The sequence below is a fragment of the Acinonyx jubatus genome, chromosome B3 (genome assembly GCF_027475565.1).
Source record: "Acinonyx jubatus isolate Ajub_Pintada_27869175 chromosome B3, VMU_Ajub_asm_v1.0, whole genome shotgun sequence".
Lineage (NCBI taxonomy): Eukaryota > Metazoa > Chordata > Mammalia > Carnivora > Felidae > Acinonyx > Acinonyx jubatus.
The window spans coordinates 31,168,587-31,194,086 of NC_069386.1; the positions used below are offsets into that span (position 1 = coordinate 31,168,587).

At 56.0% G+C, this 25,500-nt stretch overlaps 2 protein-coding genes across 11 annotated transcripts in view; one reads left to right on the plus strand and one right to left on the minus strand.

The window, feature by feature from the left end:
- LOC106979451 (cholesterol side-chain cleavage enzyme, mitochondrial) overlaps positions 1–4,608 on the plus strand; it is a 28,166-nt gene extending 23,558 nt beyond the window's left edge. For both annotated transcript variants that reach the window (XM_027067764.2, XM_015077322.3), the window contains 4 exons: positions 2,385–2,551; positions 3,042–3,120; positions 3,610–3,807; positions 4,253–4,608. In XM_027067764.2, coding sequence (XP_026923565.1) covers positions 2,385–2,551; positions 3,042–3,120; positions 3,610–3,807; positions 4,253–4,384 — 576 coding nt within the window. In that variant the 3' untranslated portion in view covers positions 4,385–4,608. The remainder of the gene's footprint in view (positions 1–2,384; positions 2,552–3,041; positions 3,121–3,609; positions 3,808–4,252) is intronic.
- The window catches only part of CCDC33 (coiled-coil domain containing 33), a 113,987-nt gene continuing 91,300 nt past the window's right edge, over positions 2,814–25,500 (minus strand). For 3 of the 9 annotated variants that reach the window (XM_053223730.1, XM_053223728.1, XM_053223731.1), the window contains 9 exons: positions 10,738–10,903; positions 10,385–10,473; positions 10,083–10,214; positions 9,897–9,987; positions 8,777–8,943; positions 8,317–8,418; positions 7,649–7,735; positions 7,180–7,293; positions 2,814–6,335 (listed from right to left, as the gene is read on the minus strand). In XM_053223730.1, coding sequence (XP_053079705.1) covers positions 6,228–6,335; positions 7,180–7,293; positions 7,649–7,735; positions 8,317–8,418; positions 8,777–8,943; positions 9,897–9,987; positions 10,083–10,214; positions 10,385–10,473; positions 10,738–10,903 — 1,056 coding nt within the window. In that variant the 3' untranslated portion in view covers positions 2,814–6,227. Of the gene's footprint in view, positions 6,336–6,962; positions 7,294–7,648; positions 7,812–8,316; positions 9,066–9,896; positions 9,988–10,082; positions 10,215–10,384; positions 10,474–10,737; positions 10,904–25,500 lie in introns of those variants that run through there. The other 6 variants (XR_008299038.1, XM_053223729.1, XR_008299039.1 and 3 more) reach the window with 6 other exon arrangements.

A 25,500-nucleotide genomic window follows, 5' to 3' on the forward strand; every position in this document is an offset into this window, starting at 1 on the left:
AGGTGGCTGGGTTGGTTTCTTCTGCGGCCTCTACTTGGCTTGTAGATAGCTGTCCTCTCCCTGTGTCTTCACAGGGTCTGTGCACGCATGCGCACGTGTGTCTGTGTCCTAACCTCCTCTTCTTAGAAGCACAGCAGTCCTGTTAGGTTAGGCCCCACCCACGTGACCTCATTTCACCCTAATTCGCTCTTGAAAGGCCTCACGGCCCTCAGTGTCCCACGGTGAGGTACTGGGGGGTCAGGACTTCAGCCTGTGAACTTGGCGGGGATGCGGGGCAGCCCACGACGAGGAGGCTGCATGGGCGCCGATGACCACCATCGTAGGGTCGGCCGACCAGGCATGTGCCGAGTTACTGACGGTGCCCAGAGGAGGGAGAGAAAACGGTGGCCTTGTAGGACAGGGACAGCGCCCCATAGAGGAGCCGACATTCAGCTTGTGTCTTGAAGGCTGCTGCTGAGAGGAGGGAGAAGCAGAAATTTCAGGACTAGGGAGACACGTGCCAAAGCCCTCGGGTTAGTAACTTTCTTTCCTGGTATCGGATTTCTGTTGGGCTCTAACAGCGGATTGTTGGTCTCTGGGACAGGATGCAGCCGAGCCTTTGAGCACATTTTAAACCTAGTTCATCATCAGTTATGTAGAAGACAAAACCGCTCACCTATTTTTGGGTAACATTTTTTAAGCTTGTCCTAGGGGCGCCTGGGTGGCGCAGTTGGTTGAGCGTCCCACTTCAGCTCAGGTCATGATCTCAGTCAGTGAGTTCGAGCCCCATGTAGAACTCCGTGCTGGCAGCTCAGAGCCCGGAACCTGCTTCGGATTCCGTCTCCCCCTCTCTCTGCCCCTCCCCTCCCCAGCTCATGCTCTGTCTCTTTCTCTCTCTCAAAAATAAAATAAGTATTGGGGCGCCTGGGTGGCGCAGTCAGTTAAGCGTCCGACTTCAGCCAGGTCACGATCTCTCGGTCCGTGAGTTCGAACGCCGCGTCAGGCTCTGGGCTGATGGCTCAGAGCCTGGAGCCTGTTTCCGATTCTGTGTCTCCCTCTCTCTTTGCCCCTCCCCCATTCATGCTCTGTCTCTCTCTGTCCCAAAAATAAATAAACGTTGAAAAAATTTAAAATAAAAAAATAAAATAAAATAAGTATTAAAAAAAATCTAAAAATTAAGCCTGTCCTAGATGGCAGGCAGGCTCCTAAGCTTTTCACATGTATTAACTCATTTAGTATTCACAAACAACACTATGAGGTATGTTACTATTATCCCTCTGTTTTAGATGAGGAAACTGGCGCACAGAGAGGTTAAGTAACTTAAGGTCACACAGTTGGTAACTTAGTTGACTATCGTATTCAATATCTCCCAAGTACCTAGTTTGTGTCAGGCCTTGGAGGTGATAAGACCATTACACACATTTGATCTGAGCCTTAAAGGAGTACACCGTTGCCTCCTAGGTTTGGTGGGGGGCGGCGGGGGTGGGGGCGGTAATTCTAGAATGAGCAAACAGCATGAGGAAGATTTCTGGGCTTCAGGAGCTGTGTGTAGCTAGAACATTAGGGGGCAGGGGGCCTGGGAGCGGTAGGCAAGTGTTGGGGGGAGCCTCACGGGTCAGGCAAAAGCTTCTGGGGCCAGGTAAGGATTTGGAGCTGGGAAGTGGCCTCATGACATTTTTTCCAGAGTGCCCCTGCTGGGAGGAAGGAGGAGACCAAAATATGACCCTTGGTCAGATAGCAGCATGTCCTGGCCCCAGGAGGGAGGGCTGCTTCAGCCTGGGGTCCCCCCTCCCCGTGAAGAATCTTGGACTGTGGGGCTTGACGAGTGTCACTCACGCTTCAGTGAAGGGCTACTGGTCACTGCCTCCGGCTAATACTGAGATGGGCTGGTCCATCCCAGAATAGACCGCATTGCTCATTGAAACACGGATGGAAAACGGGACTGGTGGCTCTGGTTTCAGTATCTTTGGGCCTCACTTTCTTTTCTGTTCCCACAGGCAAGGACTAATGTTTGGGGAAGGTCTAACGGGAGAGGGGTGGGATGGCAGTCATTGGGGAGTACAGCCCTTACAGTAGTAGGATTTGGCTTCCAAAGGCCTCTGGAGTCCTCTGGAAGAAGGCACCAGCTGTATGGGTGACTCTGCTGGCTGGGGAAACAGGTGGGCGCTGGTGACATCGGGGACAAGGGCAGGGACAAATGCTGCCCCAAACATTCCTGCCTGGGGGGTGAGGCAGGCTCTTTGGACGTTTGCCTGTCAAACTGTGTTTTGCTTTCGTGGACGGTGGCCTCTGGATGCAGGGATGAGAGTGGGCAAAGATCTTTGGAAGTGAGAATTTAGCATGGGTCTAGATGCCTCAGGAGTGATGGGTCCTCCTTGTCTTCCACACCGCACACTCCCTGCCAGACGTCCATGACACTGCAGTGGCACTTGTACGAGATGGCACGCAGCCTGAAGGTGCAGGAGATGCTGCGGGAGGAGGTCCGGGCTGCCCGGCGCCAGGCCCAGGGAGACATCAGCATGATGTTGCAGCACGTCCCGCTCCTCAAAGCCAGCATCAAGGAGACACTGAGGCAAGCCCAACCCTCCCAGGCCCACCCACCTCATCCCCCACATCCCTGGGCAGGGCCGAAGGGAGGGCGTTGGTAGGAAATGAGAAGTCCGGGGAGACAGCTGGGAATGGCGAGGGAGGAGAGAAGAGTACGTCCCGTCCCCAGATCCCCCCGGGGCACTGGGGCTGAGATGCCTTGCTGGGTGCACAGGCTGTGTCCAGGCCTCAGGGCATCGGCTTCCTTTTCTGTTGTTTTAAAGTTTATTTATTTTGAGAGAGAGAGAGAGAGAGAGAGAGAGAGAGAATGAGCACAAGCGGGGGAGGGGCAGAGAGCGAGAGGGAGATCCCAAGCAGGCTCCGCGCTGACAGCTGACAGCATGGAGCCCGACGTGGGGTTCAAAGTCATGAACCGTGAGATCGTGACCTGAGCCGAAATCAAGAGTTGGACGCTTAACTGACTGAGCCACCCGGGTGCCCTGGGGCATCAGCTTCTGAATGCCTTCCTCCGGCAGACTCCACCCCATCTCTGTGACCCTGCAGAGATACCTTGAAAATGACTTGGTTCTTCGAAATTACATGATTCCTGCCAAGGTGGGTGCAGCAGGGGGGGCTGCCGGCTCTGCCAGTCAGACAGAGGAGGCTGGGGACAGACTGCAGTTGCACACAGATGGGTGGCGACGAGGGTTTCTGTCCCCTCTTTCTTCCTGGAGTTGGCTGGTGCAGCAGTCCAAGTAGGAATGAAGGGCAGGAGTACTGGGCATAGGGGGTGATGGTCCCTGGAATGTTGCTGGAGCCCAGGGTTAAGAGGGAGGCCCCACTGGGTCTCGGGAGCCCTCTGGGGTTGAGGAAAGGGCTGGACAATCCCTTGAGCCATCCCTGGCCTTGAGTCTTCAGTCCTGCCCATCTGATGGGTGAGGCTCAGGAGAGGGGGTGGGAACTTTTTTAACGTCACACGGTGGGCGGGGTCCCGTGCTGGAACACTGGGCAGCCTGGCTGGGGAGCGGGGGTGGGGAAGCTGAGTTAATGCTCCTGGCTGGGAGTAGATGAAGCCTCTCAGGCCTCTGCCCACCTTGTCCCCAGACGTTGGTGCAGGTGTCCACCTATGCCTTGGGCCAAGACCCCACCTTCTTCCTCAATCCGGGCAAGTTTGACCCAACCCGATGGCTGAGTAAAGACAAGGAACTCATCCACTTCCGGAACCTGGGCTTTGGCTGGGGTGTGCGGCAGTGTGTGGGCCGGCGGATCGCTGAGCTCGAGATGACCCTCTTCCTCATCCATGTGAGTCCGGCCGGGGGCATCTGGCCACCTGGACTGGCCATGGCCCTAATGAAGGCAGTGACCCTCCTACTCTCATCTCTGCCCGGAGCCCAGGGAGTACAGGGCTGGGGACATCTGTCTCCCATTATTTGCCTTCCTCCTCCCTGACAGTTTCGGGCTAATCTTCTTATGGCCCATCGGTGTCCCCTGGCCATCTGTTCCCCCCCAGGTGGGATGGGACGGGTAAGGGGGTGGGGGGGACAAGGTTTCATTGAAGCTATAAGGCTGATCGAGGGGACGAGGCACTAGTCATGCATTTTCAGGCGCTGTGCAAGGCCAAACAGGAGCTGGCGGTGAGTTCCTCCAGTCACTCACGACAGGTGACACCTACAGGTGAATGAGCCTGGCCCTGAGGGAGACAGCCCCTCCCCACCTCTCCCCTAAGCCCACCACCCCTCTTTCTCAGATTCTGGAGAACTTCAGAGTTGAAATGCAACATCTCAGTGATGTGGGCACCACATTCAACCTCATCCTGATGCCCGACAAGCCCATCCTCCTCACCTTCAGGCCCTACAGCCAGGACCCACCCCAGGTGTGATTAGAGAGGGTGGACGCTGCCTCTCCCACCTCTCAGGACAGCAGGGGTGCTGGAGGAAGGTCGGGGTGGGGCCCATGGCGGTTCTGCTCTTCAGTCCTCAGCCCCCCTCCCCTGCTCCTTTTGGGCCAGCTCTGGGAGGAGAAAGTTGGCCAGGGCACCCCTCTTTCTCCCACCTCTTCCCCTTCTTTTCCTGACCCATGAAGGCAATAAATGACCAAACCGTGTGAAGTGTTCTCATTTCCGTCCGACCCCCGGAGTGATCTATCGCTCCTGTGATCATGCTCCCTGACCTGGGTCAGCAACGGGATCTGGGCACGAATGGGGCACCCAGGGCAGCTGCCCTTGAAGCCAATTCTATTGGGACCCACCTGCTCAGGAGCCAGTAGGATTAACCCCCTTGCTGCCTGGGGCTGGGGGCAAGGCAGAGCAGGTGGCGGGCTATTGCCACTGTGCGGGGAGCTCCTGGAGCGGCGGGCAGAGGGACAAAGGACCCGGCTTCTGTTGAGGGAACAGGGTGGTCTGAGAACAGACTTCCGGGCAGGCCCACCTATCAGGAATGAGGTTCCTGTAGACCTCTGACTGGCTGAACTCAGGGTGGGAGTTCCCTATGGGGTCATGAGGACTTCCTGCCAAGGTCAGCTAGAGTTCTGGAGCATGTCCAGGGCTGAAGCCTGAGTGAGGGTCTGGTGTGAGGTGGCCAATCTAGGGAATAAGAGGCCAGTATGTTTGCTTTACCCCACCCGGTCTTTCTCTGGGCAGTAGGCAGGAAGACTGTGGCTGGGCCTTTGGTGCATTATTTGGACTGCCTGGCACTGGTCCCAGTTTTGGCCCCCTTACCCTCTCTGAGTTCTATAACTCCTGACCAGGTGCCTGGTTCCTCCTGGCCCTCTGCTAGCCAAGTCTAAGTTCTGCAGGCAGACAGGGGAGCTAGTCCCGCCCAGGACAGCGGCCCTGCTGCCCTGGTCTCTTCTACCAGCATCTGAAGGTTCTGAGTCCACTTTTGGAGCCTTTCTACTTTTCCCTACCATAGAATCATCTTTCTTGTTGGCTTTCTCTCTCTTTCTTGCTTCCTTTCACTTCTCTGGGCCCCAGTTATCTTTGACTCAGAAACGGTAGGGCTGGAAAGGGCACTACCATCAAAGAAGTCAAGCTCTGCATGGGACAGATGGGGAAATGGAAGCCCAGAGAGGTGGCTTGAGTCACTCAAGGTCGCACAGCATGTTTATAACTAGAATCCGGGCCTTCCGACTCTCAGCAGAGGGTTCCTTCCCCGAGCCCCATCAGCTTTCCTGTCCCTGGCTATATATGGACACAACATTGCCCACTCAGCCTGGCCCTGGTTAATGGACTATTTCACACTAACATGTAACTGATTGCCACAGTCAGGCTTTAAGTCTTTCCCTTCCCAAGAAACTGATCAATCGAACTTGAAAGAAGGGATTTCAGATATGAGATGTTTCGGGGCAAGTGGAAAGTCCCAGCCTCCCTCACATCTTCCAACAGAGCTGGCCTCATTTCTTCTGGAGTTCTGGAAGGGGTGTGTCTCCCTGGCTCCTGCTTTGGAAAGCCTCTTCTCCCCCACCCTCCTGGGTCCACTATGGCCTTTGGCTCTCCCAAAATGGTAGCTTCTGGGACAGGCAGGAGGCTATAAGGCTGCAGCAGAGGGACAGGGCCCAGAGTGGGGTCTGGAAGGAGGAAGCTGGGCCCCCTAGGCTGCCCTACCCCAGAAAAGAGACGAATGCTCACGGACTTACAGCATTTAATGGAGTCATTTGGGGGGTGGAATGAGACTCCCCAGCACACAGAGAGGGAGGCCTCCTCCGGCACTCAGGTCTGCTAAGACTCAGGTCTTCTGGGAGTTCGAGGGCTTGTTGAGCTTGGTCTCTGAGCTGGGCGTCAAGGGGTCCAGCTTTGAGGGTCGCCTGCTGTCCTTGGAGAGGGCCGAGTAGTGCTGTGGTGTGCAGAGCAAAGTGAGGTGAGCACGCCCCTGCCGCTGGGGGCGGGGGATGACCCATTAAAGTGCATCTTGGCAAGCCATGCCTCAGAGGATCCAAAACCTAGTGGGCCACGACTTCGCAAAGGTTCCCACAGCTGTTTAACCACAGCAAGTCAAACCCGATTTCTCCAAGAGCCCCCAGGTCTCAGCAGGTGACTTTGCCAAGGTAGCCCTGTGTTCTCTGTCAGTGTCCCGCCCCCACGCCCCAACCTCCCATCCTCTTCCGGCCTTTCCGGGAGCCTGGAGATGTGCAGAACACTGATGGCTCAAGGGCAGGAGCCTTCAGGGGTGTTGCTCTGGGGGACCTGGGAGCCTGGGGCTGAGCTTGAAGGGCAGTTGTGAACAGGTCCATGTGCGCTCAGGAAGCCGCCAGTGTTTCTCTCTGGCAACGTTGCTCCCCTCCCTGGCAGGGGTGCGGCACTGCAGTTGCCCGAGAAGGTGAGCTCCTGGGAGGACCTCAGGTGCTAAGGGGCTGGGTGGGGGCCGCAGCTACTCCGCCCATGCTAAAGGACAGCCAGTGCCAGAGCAGTCCAGAAACGCCTGGACAACCCCCACCCACGGCCATCACCCCTTGATTCTCACCACCACCCGTGGGGCATCTCAGCGATGCCTTAGGCAGGTGGGACATCGAGACCAGGCGAGGGCTTCTGGTGGTAACAGAGCAGAAACAGACTTCCAGTGGGTAGCTGGTCCCCCTGCGTAGTTCTTCTCAAGGCCGGGTGACTCGGGATTGGGGCGGGGAGTGGCTGCCAGCCCCACTGCCTGACCCCCAAGGAGCTCGTCCAGAGGGCTCACTCACAGGCAGGTCAGTGATGATGGAGTTTGAGGGTTGTGCCAAGCCGTACTCTTGCTCCTGCAGCCTTGTGGCCAAGTCCTGCTTCTCTCGTCCCCAGCGTCGAGCCGAGTCCTCTAACTGTGGACACGGAGAGGGACAGATGGGGAACTTCTGGGCAGCAGGGCGCATCCCTGCGATCCAGGACATCCAGAGCCTGAGCCTCCTCCCCGGGCAGTGAGCAAAACCCTGGGCAATGTGGACCTGCTACCTTCCGGAAACAGCAGGCGTGGCAGGGTGGCGGGGGAGGGGTCTAAGACACAGAAGGACCTTCTCTGAGTTCCAACCACATACTGAGCCCCGACCCTCAGTCCACACTGATCCTTGATTCTGGTCATAGACTGAGCCACAACCTTGGTCACACTTTGACCCTGACCCTGGTCATAGGCTGAGAGGTGAACCCGCCCAGCCTGACTGACGCCTGCACCTCACCCACCTGGCTTTCCAGGGATAGGATCCGGCTCTGAGCTCGTTCCAGCTTGGCCAGAAGGTTGAACTTGTCTGAAGTATTGCCAAGGAGATCCTGTGGGCAAAGCACAAACGCACACATGGCTCCAGCTGGGGATGGAGGCCGTGTGGGCTCAGGAGGCCATGAGATACTGAGGGAGAAACCAGCCAGGTCTGAGTTCCAGACTCAACTGGCTGATTCAGAGCCTGAACCCAGGGCCAAACCCAGGGCCAAACCCTCGTCTCAAAGTTGACCCGATACGGTGTGTGCTTTTTTTCACGACTGTTCTCCCCAAAGATTTTGGTTACATGGAGTTTCTGGACATCTATCTCTAAACGTAAAATGCACTAGGTGGCGCCTGTCGGTGCCCAGAAAGGAATCTCGAACGGGGAGTCTTGTAAAGTGAAGCATCTGTGAAGCAAGGGTTCCCTTATCCCCCCGCACTTCACCTGGATGTCCGTGCATCGGGTGCGCTTTCAAACAGAACTCACCTCCCGCAAGTCCTGGGATGAAGAGAAAAACTCTCCTGTGCCCCCTGGCCACCCCTTGCTGGAGTTCCAAATGTCTCGTCTTTGGGTTTGCATGAGGCAGGGGCACCTGCAGCAGCCTGGGAGACGGAATGGGGCTGGGGCATTTCTGGGGCCGGGGGCACCCACCTGTGCGGGCAGGGTCTCTGTGCCCTTGGAGTGGCCTGGGCCATCTGTCTCCTGCAGTCTCTCTGCCAGGTCTCCTCCTGCTCCCAACTCCCCGGGGTCCACCTGGGATGGGGGAAAAGGGCTCTCCAAGGCTGTACCAATCCCAGGAAATGCTCCGGGACGGAGCTCAGAGAGGCTTGTGTGGAGTCCGAGGGCAGGCCAGCAAAAGGGGTCAGGAATCAAAGGTCAAGGGCCATTTGGGGCTGCTAAATGAGGGCAAAAGTGGCGCCTTCAGACCCATGTGTGTCCCTGGGAGCAAAGGGGCAGGCCTGAGAGCTGGCGCTCCAGGAGACGCCAGGAACGTTGGAGACCTTGGGAAGCCCAGTTCCTGGTCTCGGTCTTCAACTTGGCTTGTGCTGTGAGTGATCGCCGAGCACCTGTTGGGGCAGGCCCAGGCCAAGCCTGTGCCGGCAGCTCTTACCGGCAGGGCCTGCTGCTGCAGGATGATGGGGGCCGACTGGTGGCGGTTCTTATCCAGCTCTGCCTGCAGCCTGGAGTTTTCTGCCAGTAGCGCGGAGTACAGGTCGACGGGCAGGTTCTCTCTTGCGGGCCCCGGGGGAAGGCCAGAGGCTGAGAGCACAGGGAAGGCTGCAGACGTGGCCACAGATGTTCGTGAGCTGGGCTCTCCTGCCCTCGTGTCCCCTGCCTGATCCGCCCCGGCATTTTGCTCCATTCTGTCCTTCCTCTGTTCCCAAGCGCTCACCGGCTCCCTGCCCGGTAGAATCAGATCCACACGCCTCAGGCCCTCCTTGTGGGCTCTTTATAACCTGACCACAGTGTTCTCCATAACCACTCCCCCGCCATTTGTCCTGGGTCTATTTTAGCTTTTCACTTCTCTCTTTCCTCCCTTCTCTGCTCTTGGCATTGTCACTCCCTGGCCCTCCGCCCTCCCTGGGTTGCCTTCCCTCTTCTCCCACTCTGGGATGACCTCAGGGTTCCTGAAAGGCAGTCTCATCTTTCATTCTTTTCCAAAGGCCTTCTGGAATGCACCACCCGACATCCCCATGCAGTGAAGGCTGAGCACAGGGCTGGGCACGCAGGGGTCCCCGGTGAGGCTGTACAGATGGCTCAGGGAACTCCTCTGCCTGGGCCGGGCTGATATGGGGTGAGCTGGCTGTCCCCTGCCCGCCAGAGCCCTGTCAGATTGGCAGTCCTGGGTGGCTTCGGTTAACATCAATGGAGAGAACAAACAAGTATTGTTTGTTTTGTAGGAGCAGACTCTTTGAAGACATGGGGAGAGGAGGAAGTAATCTGGAGGGTTCTGGAAGCCCCTCTTCTTGGGCAGCCCCTGTCTGCTCACCCTAGTCTGCGGTGCCTCCCCTCTGTGGGTCCGAGCACGTCCGTCTCTAACCTGGTTCACACACTGCCCTGATGTGTCCTGAGGGGCTCCCTGGCAGGAGAAGGGAGCCCAGTGGACCTTTGGGAGCCCTCCTCTCACTGCCTGCGTCAGTAGGGGGGTAGCATCCTTTGTCCCAGTTCTGCTCCGGAAGCGGATGCTCCAGGAAGGCAGGGCTTCCGGGGGGACGGGACAAAAGACTCACCCACGCTGGGCTTTCCCTGCAGCCTGGTGAGCAGGGGCTCCTTCCTGTCCCGCAGCTTGTCCTCCAGCACCCGTTCCATCTTCTCGATCACCTGGAGGGCAGGGCACAAAGGCTGGGCTCGCCTGGGGGCTCTGCACCTTCTGGTCTGTGGCTGGCGCCCGATGGGCCGACCCCTCTGACACCTGCCTTCTCCTGGTGCCGCACAGTCTCCTCCAGCAGTTTCGTCTTCCGCAGCTTGTCCTGGTACCGCTTCAGCAGCGCGGCCTGTGGCTGCTGAGCCTGGTGCAGGAGGAGTAGCTCCTTCTCTCGATCATTCTTCTGGTGGTGGGGGAAGGCAGGGAGTGCCTGGGGTTACTGCTGGCCCCTCTGCTGAGTCTCCCTCCAACTGCACCACCCCCTTCCTTCCACACCCCTCTCCCTTCTGCTCACGGGTACTTCTCTGGACACCCCCCAGCTCCCTTCCCCTCTGTCCCCCAGCCTCAGCTCACTCGAATCAGCTCATTCTGCAAATGCTGCACTTTGTCCCACAGCTTCTTCATGTCCAGCTCACTCAGCAGCAGTTTCTGCTTCATGGACACTGTGTGGGGGGGGTGTTGGGGGAGCTGGCTCAGGGAGGGCACATCTCCTGGCTCAGCACAGCTGGGGACGGGGCGGGGTGGGGCGGGGGTCTCCCAGTTCTGGGGCTCGAGACAGGGCTGGAGTCTCCCATCCCGGAGAGAGGACCCAGCCAGTGTCCAGGAGCAGGTGCACCTGGGAAAGGCTCCCCGCCACCCTGACCCACAATTTAGAGCCTGGGCTCAGGCGGGCAGCTGGATGCTCTCGGTGGCCCGGACACCCTCACCCAGATTCTGGCTCTTGTTGGTGTCGTTCTGCTCCTCTTCCACCTCCCCCTGGGTTAGCTGGCTCCTCAGCGTGTGGTTCTCTGCCTCCAGGATGCTGATCTGCTTCCGCAGCGACAGGATGTCCTCTGCCATCTTCTGCATGGCCCGCCGGTAGTTGTTCACCTCCTGTGGATTCCAGGGCTCAGAACTGGGTCCCAGCTCACACGTGCGCCCACACTTGGAAGTCAGCGGGTCCCCGTCAAGGCCAACAAACAGAGTGAACCCCAAGTGGTGCCCTTGAGCCTGAGCAACTCCTTCTAGGGGTGGTTATGATTTGGTCTCCGCCCTTCCTGGCCATGGGAGAGCAGTCACGCCAACCGTCTCTCCCAGTGACGCCACCGAGGAGGGACCCCGGGCTTGCACACCAGGTGAGGAAGCCCAGTGAGGCAGAGACTCGAAAGCACCCGGGGCTGGGTTTCTAGGGCCTGGCTAAATCCAAGCCACTTCTCTGCCTTCTCCCTTCCCCTTTTCCCCTTTTCTAACCCCTGTCCTTACTCATGTCACTGAGGAAGGACCCAGGGAAGAACCTTCAGAAATCCCATTGAATGCTACTCGGCAGCTGAGCCCAGGCCCCAGCACCCCCACCAGCCCGGGGGCGGGGGCAGGAAGAGACCTACGGTAGGCCCAGGAGACCCGGATAAAGACTCAGGGTCAGGGTTGGGATCCAGCTACAAAGTCTTAGGTAATGAGGTGGGGGCAGTTGGCTGGGCTCCGTTTTTAGGTGAGGAGTAATGATAATCCTAATATCAGGTGCTCGCCGAGAATCGACAGTGTTCCAGGTTAGGCCCCCTCCCCCCCATTTAGTTCTCACACGGAGCCTCACGTCGAGCCTGTTAGCATCCTCATTTTACTGACGAGGAGAACAAGGCCCAGAGAGGTGCAGAACTCGCTCTGTCACAAAAGTAATGAGTGGCAGAGAAAGGCTCCGAAACCCAGGCCAGCTGGCACTTGAGTCCGTGTTCCCAAGAGCTGTTGCAATCCTGCCAGAGGCCCCGAGGCATGGACACTACACAGGACATTGAGAAGCAATCAAAGCATCTTCTTAATAAGGATGATGAGTACAATCTCAATTTGGGAAAAGAATTAATGTCTGCCCTTATGTATGCATAGGAGGTTAATGGGCTTTATTCATGGCGTTTGTTTTATACTAAAAAATTCCCTCTTGTTTATAAAAAGTTTGTAAAAGGGGATTTCTTAAATATAAATATAAAAGGGGGACCCGAAAGGTGAGGCCAGGAAAGCGCATGGAGGGGGAGGAGGTGGGCGGAGGGAGGTGAGGCCGGTGGGGGTTTCTAAGCCCTGGTGGCCTGTGGCCTTCCCGAGGCTGTGGAGGCCTCGATGTGAGTTGGGTCTCCTAGGCCCATCCAGGCTCCCAAGTTTCCAGGAAGCAGAGCCCTGCCCTGAACTCGCACCTGGGCCCCGTGCCGACGGGGGATGTGGCCTCGCTCCAAGCCGCTGCCTCCAACCTGCTGCATGTGGGCCACTGGCTCCTTGGAGAAGGGTTCCCAGACAGCAGGGACTCACCAGACACCATTTGTCACCTGCCACCGTCCAGCCTTCTGGCCGGGCTCCCTCTGACTGGTGCCAGCCCTGAGTCCGTCTCCCCAGCACCCGCCCCAGTTGAGTTCCAGGCCTTGGCTCCTCTAGGTCTGCCCATCTGGTGTCCTTGGGCAACGTTGTGAACTAAGAGACTCGGCCTGGAGACCGCACACACGCAGGGCTTTGCGGCCAGGCCTCGGTCAGAAGCGCAGCGTGGCCCCTGACTCACTAGGCGAGCCCAGACAGACCCCTGCACCTCTCTCAGCCGCAGATTCCTCGCACGGTCTAAGCACGGGGTTGCTGCGAAGCTCAGGGCAGCGTGTGCAGCAGGCGGCATATGGCCCCGCCCAGGACAGGTGTCTCATCTCACCCCTTTTCTGTTCAGTGGTTGCTTTGATGGACAGGTCAGACCCCTTCCTCTAACTCTTTGCTGCTCTCCCCCTGGGCTCCCTAGCCCGCCCTTCTCCTGTGCCCTACATCTTCCATTTATGGCAGACCCATGACTGACAGGGGTTTGGGAGGCCCAGGAGACTCTCAAGAGGAAGCACATGTTATTTTAGAAAAGGAAATTCGTCTCTCTTCTCCTTCCCCTGCCTGGTTCAAGACCTCGTTACGTCTGCTCTGAATAATTACAGCAGTATCCAAATGGGTGTCTTTGCTTATGGGGTTAAATCTCCTAGAGGAACACAAACACATCCAAGAAAACACGTTCTAGGATGCTCACTGAGTTCGGTCTGTAGTCTTGTACTAGGACATAGTCTCTGGCTACAGGTGGTACTTATAAAGAATGACCTAGGTTCAATTGTTTTGACACAGAGAGATGTCTACATAATATTGTTAAGTTAAAAGAGCATGTGGCAACTTAATACGATCCCATCCAAAATTGGTACGTATGCGCGCGTGCATAGAGGTACAGAAGCACAGTGCTTATATAAGAAACTGCTGCGTTTGGGAAAGGAAAGAAATACTTGTTTCACCTCTAATTTTATATTTCTTTTTCTGTTTCATTTGAGAGAGAGCGTGTGTGAGTGGGGGAGAGGGTCAGAGGGAGAGAGGGAGAGAAAGAGAGAGAGAGAGAGAGAGAGAGAGAGAGAGAGAGAGAATCTTAAGCGGGCCCCACCCTCAGTGCAGAGCCAGATGCAGGGCTCTGTCTCATGACCCTGGAATCATGACCTGAGCTGAAATCAAGAGTCGGACGTTAAACCAACTGAGCCACCCAGGCGCCCCTCTAATTTTGTTTCTTTTTAAAAAATGTTTGTTTAGTTTTGAGGGAGAAAGAGAGCACGGAAGAGGGGCACAGAGAGAGGGGAATAGAGTTTCTGAAGTGTGCTCTGTACCATCAGCAGAGAGTCCGATGTGGGGCTTGAACTCACGAACCGTGAGATCATGATCTGAGCTGAAGTTAGATGCTTAACCAGCTGAGCCCCCTAGGCGCCCTAATTTTATATTTCTAATAAAAATGTATCCATATATTATCCATCTAATTAAAAATAATTTAAACATAAACACATCGAGGGTCATACCATGTTCATGGATTGAAAGATGCAGTATTTAAAGAATTAGTTCTTCCCTAAATTGGTTTATAGATTCGGCGCACTCCCAATCAAAATCATAACTGTGTGTGTGTGTGTGTGTGTGTGTGCAGAAATAGACAAGCTGATTCTATAATGTGCGAGAAATAAAAAGGACAAGTATAGCTAAAATACTTTAATATTTTTGAAGAGGAACAGTAAGGAAGATTTGCTTTATCAGCTATCAAGACTTATGATAAAGCTATAGTAATTAAGACAAGGTAACATTGGTGCAAAGATTGATAAGTAGGCCATAGAGGCAGAATAGAGAGTCCTGAAACAGAACCACATGTATATGGAGTCTTAATTCATAACTAAGATGGCATCAGAGGGCTGCAGGGAAAGGACTGTCATTGTAATAAATGGTCCTGGGTCAATCTGATATCTATACGGAAAAGTAGAAACCTGGCTTCCATCACAAATCATAATTAAAAATAAATTCCAGATAGACTGACATCTAAGTATAAAGATAAAACAGTAAGACTTCTAAAAGACAAAGCTAAGAATCTTTATGAACTTGAGGGAGGGTAAGGTTTTGAAAAACAGGACACAAGCACAAACCAGAACGGAAAGGATTGATGAAATTGGTACATTTAAATTAAGAGCGTCTATTCAAGAAAAGACATCACAAAGGGAGGGAGTGGACAAGACAAGTAGAAGATATATACAACACGCACGACAGACGATGGGCTCATATTCAGATATAAAAATAACTCCTACAAATTAATAAGAAAAAAGACCACCCAAGAGAATGGACAAGAGATTTAAACTGGCACTTGAGAGGATAAGTCAATAAGCACGTGAATTGATACCGACCCTCATTAGTCATTTAAAACCCCACAACGAGGGCGCCTGGGTGGCTCAGTCTTGAGCGTCCAACTCTTAATCTTGGCTCAAGTCATGATCTCATGGTTTGTGGGATCAAGCCCAGAGTCAGGCTCTGTGCTGACAGTGTGGACCCTGCTTAGGATTCTCTCTCTCTCTCTCTCTCTCTTTCAAAATAAATGGATGAACTTAAAAAGTAAAAAAAAAAAAACACGAGATATTACTATACACCCACTAGAATAACCAAAACCAAAACCAACAATCCCGACTACGTCAAACGTTGATAAGGGTGTGGAAGAAGCGGAACGCTTATTCAGTGCTGGGGGGGATCTGAAGTGTCACCGTCACTTTGGAGAGCTGTGTGCACACTGGACACTATTCAGATTGAACGTAGGCATAGCCCATGCAGCTATCCTCCTGGGTACATACCCAACACAAACGCGTGTGTGGATGCATCAACCAGCGGTCGTGAGAAGATTTGTAGCAGCATTATTTGTATGAACCCCGAATGGAAGTCGCACAAATGCCCATCACAGTAGAATGGGGACATAGTCATACAGTGGAATATAGACGGCGATAAAAATCAGTAGGTGCCACTACATGAAGCCACAGGGAGGAATCTCTCACACATAATCTCAAGCAAAAGGAGCCGGACACAAAGTACCTACCCTGTGATTCCATAGAGATTTGGTTCAAAACCAGGCAAACTTAAGCCCTGGGATTAAAAGTCAGGGTCTGAGATCTGTACGGGGAAATGGGGGAGTATGGGGGAGTTTTTGGGGTGCTGGCAGTACTATACCTCTTGACCTGTGGGACACGTGGGGCTTACACACGCAAGTCCACTTTGTGACAAACCACTGCAGTCGAACACATTTCTGTCTTGTGCCTTTGTCTGAATGTGTGTGTCTCACACACAGAAGTTAAAAACATTTAATGAATTAAAAAATAAATGAATCTCGGCTCAAGTTTAAGCACACAAAGCCTCCGCGTCACCGTTCTCCTCTGGGGACCCTCCCAGCCGTCAGCAGTAATGGGTTCTTCTGGGCCCCGAGTTTTGGATGCTCCCGGGGGGCCCTGCGCCCAGGCCCGCATGGCGGCCTCTTCCTGCTGCGAGGCCCTCTCCAGCCCTACCCTGGAGGGCCGATGGATTCTGCTCTGCCTCTGCAGGGCCCCCTGAGGACGGGCAGGCACAAGCGTTGGTCCTCGCTGAGGGCTTACACGATGCCGCGGAAGCTCCTGTGAGGCTCGGGTTGCTTCAGGGCCGTATCCAACATCATCTGGCTTGCGGATATGGATCTATAGCACTGGAACCCAGGCGTCACTCAAAGAACTGTGCTCTTTGCACCCCCTTGACTGAGGAAGGCTGGGAGCTTCACCCGGAGGGAAGAAGAAAGAAGAGTCCTGGCTTGATGCGGAGCTGAGTCTGTCTATAGAAACTGAGTGGCACTGGTGGGGGAGGAGCCAGTGTCCATATGACGTCCCAAGGCCCCATTCTGCCCTTTGTTCCTGAGGCTAAGGCTGCCTCGGGTGGCGGGGGGGGGGGGGGAAGAAGGGGTTCCCCCATCTGCTCCTCAGGGAGCCAGACACACGCTCAGGCCTTCCTGTGTCAGGAGAGGTGGGCTTGTGCCTCATGTCACAGTCCCCACCTACAGCTGGCCAGGTCTGTGAGAAAACAGCAGATTTGAATGAGCCTGCCTGATTCCATCGCTGGCTTCCCAGCTTCTCCTTCTGATGGGCCCTGCCCAAGGTAGGGGTTGGGGGACAGGGGCTCGGGGCAGGGAAGAGCTCTGCAGGATGCTGGAACCCTGGGCGGGCCAGTCTGTGTGTGTGTGGATGGAGGGCCGAGATCGTCATGGCCGGCGGTGGTCCTGAGTAAGCTCCTGAGGTTTGGACCAGCTTCCTCCCAGCTCCGTGTCAACTCAGATGGCAAGTCTGAGGCCCTTTACAGGCGCGCTGAGCCACCCTTCCCTCCAGCACATGCTCTATGTCTCTCTCACACCTGCATTCATGCTGAACCTCCATTCCCACACTTGATTTTTTTACAGTCCACTGGGCGGTTTTGAATTGCATGCATGTGAGTGTGTGGGTGTGTCCATGTACGCACATGTGGTGGGGGGAGTCCCAGGGGGAGGGGGAGGGTCGCCCATGGGTACAGTCGCCCCTGTTCTCATTCAGGGCCTCACTCATTCTAAGACCCCACTGTTCTCCAATTCAACAGTCCTGGGGGTGAGCGAAGCTCTCTTTCTAACACTCCCTCCCCTTGACAGAGGAAGAAAGCTGAGGCTCAGAACAAGGGGAAAAGAGGCAGAGGGACAGCATGGCTCCTGATGAAAGGTGTCCTTGCCTCAGTCAGATGGCCCCTTCCGGAGGGAGGGCAACGAGTCCTTTGGGACTTGTTCCCTTGGAGAATAGTCCTATAGACCTTCCACAGGCCCCATGCCTCGCCTCCCAGCCTGGCTGCTCTCTGAGAACGAGGCTTCCCCAGGGGAATGGAGAGGAACCCTGGCTTACCCCCCTCAGCCTCTGCCCTGGCCAGTGCCCTCCATCCATGGGACCCGGAGGGGAGCTCCCTGGCGGCCTGCCCTCCCTCCTCAGCTTCAGCCACCTCCACAGCTGAGCAGTGACCTTGGGCAGTAAAGCTGGGCTGGGAAGCCGCAGCCTGCAGGCGGGCAGCTCTGACCTCTCCCCACAGCCTGGGCTAGGCTGTCCGCTCAGGGTCACGCTCTGCGTCACAGCCCGGCCTTGAGAACACTTGGGACACCGTGCCCCAGATTCCTATTGTGGTTCTGCCTCTCTGTCTGCTCCCTCCTTCCTCGCCAGTTCCCAGCCTGCTCTGGGGGTGGTGGACAGGATGGCAGCCTCTTCCCTGTCTCCTGTCTGGGCTAGCACATCTTCTGGGGACACTGAGCCTATCTGTGCCTGACCCTGAGTGCACCCTGTCCACCCGCTGGTCCCCCCACAAGACCCTGGCTCTCAGAGTCTGTTGAGGTGCAAGGCATTAGGTAGCCCCAGATTCAAACAATCCCTCTGCCGCTCAGTAAGGAGGCCAGCTGTGCTCTGAGCCTCAGTGCCCTCATCTGTGGAATGGGAAAATAGTCCTAACTCAAGGGATGGCTGTGCGGTGAGTGGGTGCCAGGAGGGCCGGCTCGGACCCTGGCACACAGGATGATGCTAACTCCTGTCTCAGTACCACCTTCTAATTTTTTTAATGTTTATTTATTTTTGAGAGCAAGAGAGCGAGAGAGTGAGAATGAGCAGGGAAGGGGCAGAGAGAGAGAGAGAGAGAGAGAGAGAGAGAAGGAGACACAGAATCCAAAGCAAGCTCCAGGCTCTGAGCTGTCAGCGCAGAGCCTGAACTGAGAGATCATGACCTGAGCCGCAGCCGGTGCTTAACCAACTGAGCCACCCAGGCGCCCCTCACCTTCCGAGTGCTCTTAAAAAACTATTCTTGGGCCGCAAGAGTGGCTCAGTCGGTTAAGCGTCTGACTCTTGATTTTGGCTCAGGTCATGCTCTCACGGTTTTGTGAGTTCGAGCCCTGCATCAGGCTCTGTGCTGGTGGTGCAGAGCTGGCTTGGGATTCTCTCTCTCCCCTCTCCCTCTCTGCCCCTACCCTGCTTGCTCTCTCTCTCTCAAAATAAATAAAGAAATTTAATTTAAAAAATAAAAAATTATTCTTCTAATAGCCCTGGGTATCTGGCATGGAAGGTATGATTATCTGACTACTCCCATTTTATAGAAACTGAGGCCCAGCCCCTTCTGCACGCTCCTTATTGTTAATTAAAAAGAAAGGGTGGTGGTTATATCTCACAAAAGCCTGAAGAGGGCAATGTTTACCACTCAGCCCCCCTTAAGAAGTTCTTATGGTGGAATCTGAGGTATCTCATCCACGCGGGAGTGTTCAAATATACCAACTATGTTGACCAGAAATGCCCTTCGACCTTCACTGTACAGATGGGGAAATGCCCAAGGTCACAGAGACTCAGTTATAAAGCCTAGGCTGGAAGCAGCTCAATAAACTAGCAGTTGGCCAACACTTGCTGAGCACCACTGTGTGCCAGATCTGTCCCATGCTGGGGCCGGGGAGCACAGAGGACCCCCGAGTGTCCCTCCCTGCCTGCAGTGGTCTCCTGTCTACACAGAGAGGAGAGGGCAGGAAGTGCCTGTGACCGAGGGGAGCTCAGAGGAGGCTCTGAACCCTGGCTGGGGAGCTGGGAAGGCTTCCTGGAGGAGCTGATAATCTGAGTTGACTCTTGAGGATGAGGAGGTGTTACCTGGGGGTGGGGAGGGCTCTCTGGGCAGAGGAGACACTGTGGCAAAGGCAGGGAGGTGAGTGTGTGATGAGGAACAAAGCAGGGGAATTTCTGGAAGGCAGAGTGCAGGGAGGAGAGTGTAGGGGTATGGCTGGAGAGGCAGCAGGGCAGACAGAAGAGGATCTTGAAGGATCGGCTCAGGGGCTTGGACTTGACTTATAGGGCCACTGAAGGGCCTAAGCTGCAGGACAGGTGTGTGTGTGTGCGCGCGCGCGCGTGTGCCTGTGCGCGTATGTGTGTGAGACAAGACTTCCGGGGCTGCCCAGCCCAGAGGGAATGCAGGCCAGGTGCAGTGAGCCAGGCAACAAGGGATGGGACCCATGCCAGCGGAGGCAGTAGGCGTGGATGAGGGCTGGAGCTGCAGGAGAGAGGAGGAGGAGGAAGAGAGGAAGGAGGTGGAGTCTGGGGTCTTGGGGGACAAGGCAGAGGTGTATGCACCGAGTGGGGAGAAGGAGGTGCTGGCCTGGAGAGGGGTGAGGCATGCTGGGTGTGAGGTGGTCGCAGGCAGTTGATGGTGGTCAAGCTTGGGGAGCATCTTGGCTGCAGACAGGGTGGGGAGGGCGGCCCACGGAGGTCTAAGTGAAGCCTCGGAAGGAAGGGGATTTTCCAGAGGTAAGGAAAGTATAGAATGAGGAGGGGGGCTCTGGGACACTTGCCTCTGGGAGGAGGCGGCGGCGAGTGCCAGGGCGAGTGCCAATTCAGGGCGAGTGCCAGAAAGGTGGGAGAAAAACTGGCCGAGCCAAAGCCACGGAGCTTCAGAAAAGTGGGTCTTCGTTGGGTAATGATGCACTGGGTAAGACAGACTCTCCCCCTGCCCCCCTGCAGAGAACCTAAACACCTGGATACTAAGAAAAAACTACCTTCTTCAAAGCATGAAAGGGTGGGCAAGACACTGAGGACTTATGGGACGGAGATAAGGGACCCAGGAAGACTGCACAGTGAAAAAGAGGAGCCATAGTGACAAGCAACCTCACTCATGAATCTTGCACACAAAGCTGGGCAAAAACCGGACAGAAACTGACGTGTGCAGTGTGGTGCCCTTTAGAGAAAGTTAAAAACTTGGACTATTAGGACATAGGGACTGGGGAGGCACACTTGGGTGGTGACAGGATAAAGCAGCAAGGCCAGACAATAAGTTGGCACAGTGGTCATGTCTAGGGAAGGAGGGGCACCAGGGGCTTCTGGGCGCTGGCAGTGTTCTATTTCTTGACCTGGGTGGTGGTTTCAGGGGCATTTGCTTTAAAAGAATTTGGTTGTGTTTTCTTTTTATTAAAAAAATGCTTATTTATCTATCTTGGTCGGGGGGGTGGGGGGAGAGGGGCAGAGAGGAGGGAGAGAGAGGATCCCAAGCAGGCTCTGCCACTGTCAGCGCAAAGCCGGATGTGGGGCTCGAACCCACAAACTGTGAGATCATGTCCTGAACCTAACTCAGATGCTCAACCGACTGAGCCACCCAGGCGCCCCTGGTTGTATTTTATTTTTATGTTCCATGCGACCCATGTGGGTTACATTTCATAATTTAAAAGGTTTTGGAAAAAAGCGTGAGAAGGCCCAATAGTTTCCAAATCTGCAGAGGGAGCCCCTGGGTGTGTGGCCCCTGGTGACCTTGGCCAGTGCTCTGAATGCCAGAGTGCAGGGGGTGGGGGGAGGGGGATAGTGAGGTTGAGAAGGGAGGGGGGTGGGGGACACTGGGTGGAGGGGCGCGGGGGTGGAGAGAGAGATGAGATAGGCAGCAGAGGGGTGGATGGGGAGCAGGGGCTGGAGCAGGGGGTCGGAGCAGGGAGGGGCTTCACTCTCCAAGGGGAAGGAAGAAGCCTGAGGCCACCGTAGGCAGGTGTGGACAGGTGTCTGGATCAGAGGCAGTGTGGGTGGGAGGGCTCTGCAGCGGGTGGTGTGGGTGCAGAGGGTGGGTGGTGAGCCTGAACCAGTGCGATGGGTTTGCTGGGCCCAGCACACACCCTTCCCTCCTTCGCTCTTCCCTGGGGGGCCATCTAACCTCTGGGTTGCCAGGCCCCGGGAACCCACCACTGGCAGGCCCAGGCTACCTGCCATGTGGTTTGCCTTTACTGCCGGTAGAGGGCAGCCGCCTCCCACAGATGCTCTGCCTTCAGGCTGCGGCGGGAATGAGGCTGGCCTGAGCAGGCCCCACAGCTCATGGGGGAAGGAGGGAGATGCATACTGGGCTGTCTTGTCCAGACCCACACATGTCCCTCCTCCAAGAGGTCCTGCCCAGGAACTCCCATCTCGGAAGTTCTGATGAATGTCCTCTGCCAAAAATCACCCATAGAGGCCAGAGACGGGCAGTGACTTGCCCAAGGTAACACAGCAAATCCCAAACCTCACCTGGGGCCTCCGTCTTAAGCCAGCCCCCGGGCAAATAATGGGGCTAAGTGGGGAGTGGAGCAGCTTGGGACAAGAGCCACCTCCAAGCAGAAAGGACCACATCGAAGTGACCCCATCTGAATAACCCCCATCCAAAGTAACACCTGCACCGTGTTGGACACTTGAAGCTGAGCCTTGTGCAGAAGGAACAGTTGTGAGGGACCCGGATGCGGTTTAGAAAGTGTACCAAACACGCGCACACACGCACACACCAACTAAACCTTCACAGATGAGACAGGATTCTTCTACCCACCTAGGAAGCCACACTATGGACACCAGGCCCGGACAGGACCTACAGGGGTCACGGGGCCCGATAACTGAAGTTCCCCCCTTGAATGCCTGCCACTGGCCAGTCGTCTAATTTGAACAAGGAGCCTCCAGGGGAGGTATTTGCATTCCCAGGTCCCTGAGGAGGAAGCTGGGGCCCAGGGTGGGGGGGTGAGAGGGCTGTGGGGCTTGTTCAAAGTTGCCCCACTGATAGGAGCAGAGCCACAGTCGACCTGGGTCCCCTGCGCGTTGCTGAAGGACTGTTCCGCAGGCCCAGGGAGCCTGGGATGGCAAATCGGGGCTACGGTCTCCACTCTGCCCTTGACCTTCTCCCCTCCCCAGGGACTGGGGCTATTTGTCCTAGGCCAGGTGTCTTCTGGGGGAAGGGAGGTGTGCACATCACCCAGGCCTGTCTGATTCCCTTCAAGCTTGTGAGGTGCTCTGAGGGCCCACCCGGGCTGCTTTTCTGAGTCAGAGATAGAAAGATTCCCACCCTCTCGCCCCCTGCCTCCTCGACCCCCTCCTCCCTGCCCCAGGCCACCAGGCCTATTTCCTGCTGTCCCTGTACCCCGCTACACAAGGCTGAGGGGGGCCAGTTGTATTCACTCAGGACAGTCCTCTGCCAATAATGAAATCAGCCAATAATGTAGTGTTTCTATCCCCCAACCCTGGGATTTCCTCTGCTCAGAGGGGCATCTCCTGGTGGCACCCCCCTCCTACTGTCCTGGCACACTGGTCTGATCTCCGTAGCCTCCTCCTACAGGCAGGCCTCCTACTTCTCCGCTTCTTTGGGCCTCAAAACGCAACCTTCCTCTCTGGTAGAGGAAAGACGGCTGAACTGCTCTCGGTGAGAGGTGGCGGCTAACCACCCTCCCCTGGAAACTGGACCAGTCTTAGAGAATTGCAGAGGCACACCGTGTGCTTCTGGAACTTCCTCGCAGCTGCTGCCTCCCTCCTGGAACGTTTGCTGTGCCTGAGAAGCCCTGTCATCCTGAGACTGCCGTGCTGTGAGGAAGCTCCAGATAATGGTGTGGGAGGGACCGTGTCCATCCACCCCCCGAAGCTCCAGTCCCCTGCCCTAGAGGCCACCGCAGCTGAGGACCCACACGCCAGGGAACGGAGACCAGCCCTCCATGCTATGCCTTGGCCTAGCTCCTGATGCCAAGAACAGAGATAGAAAAGTATGAGAAAAGTGATCACTTCAAGTCACAATATTTGGGGGTGGTTCGTTATGCAGCAATAGATAAATGGAACATCCTCCCTGGCCTCTGGAACCCTTCAACGGCTCCCACATGCCCTCATGATAAACTTCCAGCTTTGAATTTCAAGGCCATCTGAACCAGCAAAGCTAGACTCCCTTCAGAAATTGGCCACTGTCACTCTGATCATGGGCCAGCCTTCCTGGGCCCCTCTCTATCTCTGATGCCTTGTTGCCTCCGTCAAGAAGCCATCCTGATCCCCTACCCTCCAGACTGGCACTCCCCACCGGGGACCACCTATACACTCTCCCTCTAGCTCCTGGGACACCCTGGCAGCATAGAAGCTTCTCGCCATAGACTCTGGTGGCCATTCTGAGATGGGGAAGGAGGGCCAGGCAGGCCCTCCAGGACTGGTGGCCAGGGACACTGCTTCTGCCAGATTTGCCATCATGCGATGGAGCTCCTGCAGGTCCCCTCAGGATGTCTGACAGGCCACCCTTGGCCACTCTAAATCATCCAATACCTCTAATGGGAATTAGCCTCATTTCTTTAAAATCAAATGGATACATTCAGCCTGTGCAAATCGGTGCCAGCCTCCCCTAGTTCCAAGATCAGAGCTCTGAGCAAGGGCCCAGTTCTAGGGGGCTGTCTCAAGGAAGCAGGAGTGAGGTGGGGGTGGGGGGCAGATTAAGGTTGGAACTCCAGGGCTCATGCTGGCCAAGTAGCCCCTCACTCACAGGTACCCCCAGGGTCATGCCTCTAAATCCATGACCCCTCTGCCCTTGGCCATTGCTCAGCCAGGGAAGCTCCCTTCTGTCCCCTTTCCTTCATTCTCTTTTGAACCTCTTCACCACCAGAGGGAGGGCCAGGGAGGCCTGAGAGTCCCACTGGCTGGCGAGGACAGGAGGCCTGGGAAGACCCACCAGACGCCAGGCAGCAAGGGTGTGGCCAAGTGGGAGGGGCTGCTCTTGGCGAGGGGGTGGTGTCGAAGGGTGCCCTGGAGGGGGTGTGACTCTGGAGGATCACTTCACGGGCCACCATTCTTGAGGCAGCCAGGGGCTCTGCTTCTGAATTGGGCACAGTCAAGAGCTATAGAAGGTCCTGGAGCCAGGGCCCTGCTCACACACCAGATCCCTGCTCCCGTTACCCCTTGAATGTCAGCTGAGCTACAAGGAAATCTGTGCAAATTGCTGTTTTAAGACAGGTTCCCCGAGGGGGAGGCAGTTGCTTCTTTGTTCAGCCCAAGGTTACAGCAAAGAAACAAAAGGAGTGAATTTTCCCTTCCTTCTGTTCTTTATTTTCCTTTCTGCTGCATCGGAGATGGCGCCTTTTGTGCTTAGCACAGTGAAGCTCAGAAGGGTGGTGAGGCCTTGGCCAGTGCTGACCTGAGCCCCAGCCTAACTGGCCCTGCAGGATCCAGGGGGGCTAACTGGGCTGGGTAGAGACAAAGGGGCTGGGGGTGGGGCTGGCTTGGGGGAGGGGCTTCCTGGAGGACGCTCTTTCTTTCCATTCCCCTTTCCCCTCCCAGGCCTCCCAGAATCCTGCCCCACCTTCAAGGCGGTACCCTGGGCCTTTACCTCTTCTCCTCCAGGAATACCCACTGGACCACCCCAAGCCCAGCTATCAGCCACTCCTCCTCAGGTCTGTGGCTCAGAGTCCTTCCTCTCTGGACTCTGATTGGGGCTGGCCCTTGCCCGCAGCCCATGGAAGTACAGGGCCAGGCACTCAGGGGGCTGGTGAAGGGAGAGACCCCAGCTCTGGGCTCCCAGGCCCTGCTTATTCTTCCATAAAGAACCCCTACTCCGCTGGTCACCTCCCGTCACAATCTTGTCTGGTCAGAGCTTTGCTGCCTCTGAATGCCCCGTGTGGGGTGCGGGGAGAGCCCTGGCTGGAGTCTAGAACCCTGGGTTCTAATCCAGCCTCTGCTCACACCTGTTGTGCATCCTTAAGCAAGGTCCTTGCCCACTCTGTGCCTCATCATCTGCAAGCTGGGGCGATGATCCCGGCTGGGGATATGCTACACGGTTCTTGCCCCAGTAGAAGAGGAAATGCTTTCGTAACTGGGGTCCAAATGAGGTGTTGTGACTAACCCAGGCAGCTCAGAGCCCCTGGCCAGGGGCTGACCACTTCCTCTGAAATGCCCCCAATCTGTGTCACCCCCTTCCTCTCACAGCCCTTGTGAGCTGTGCCCTACCTGCAAGCCTTCTCCGCCTACCTGCCCCAGGGTAGCCCAGGCCCAGCCACTTTCTAGGATGTAGGGCTGGCCCTCCAAGAGTCCAGAACCAGGGCCTGGATTAGCAGGAGACAACGGTCACTTTAAGGCATTTTCCCAGAAGCCCTTCTCTCTTCTCTTTCTGGGTTCCTGTGTGTGGGCTCCAGATGGGGACCCTGCAGAAGGTTCCTGTGAACACAGGCCTATGGGGGCCAATGCCTGCAGGCCTGATCTGCCAGTCCTCCCTGCACCTTGCTCTGGGAACACTGCTACTCGTTGCCAGGCAACACACCCCAACACACCTGCCTGCTGGTTGAACCAACCCCTCCTCCCAGAAGCAGTGGGTATGGAGGTAGACTTACACGGCTATCCGGGAGGCCTGGGGCAGCTTTGGGGGCTGGAGCGGATGGGGACTCT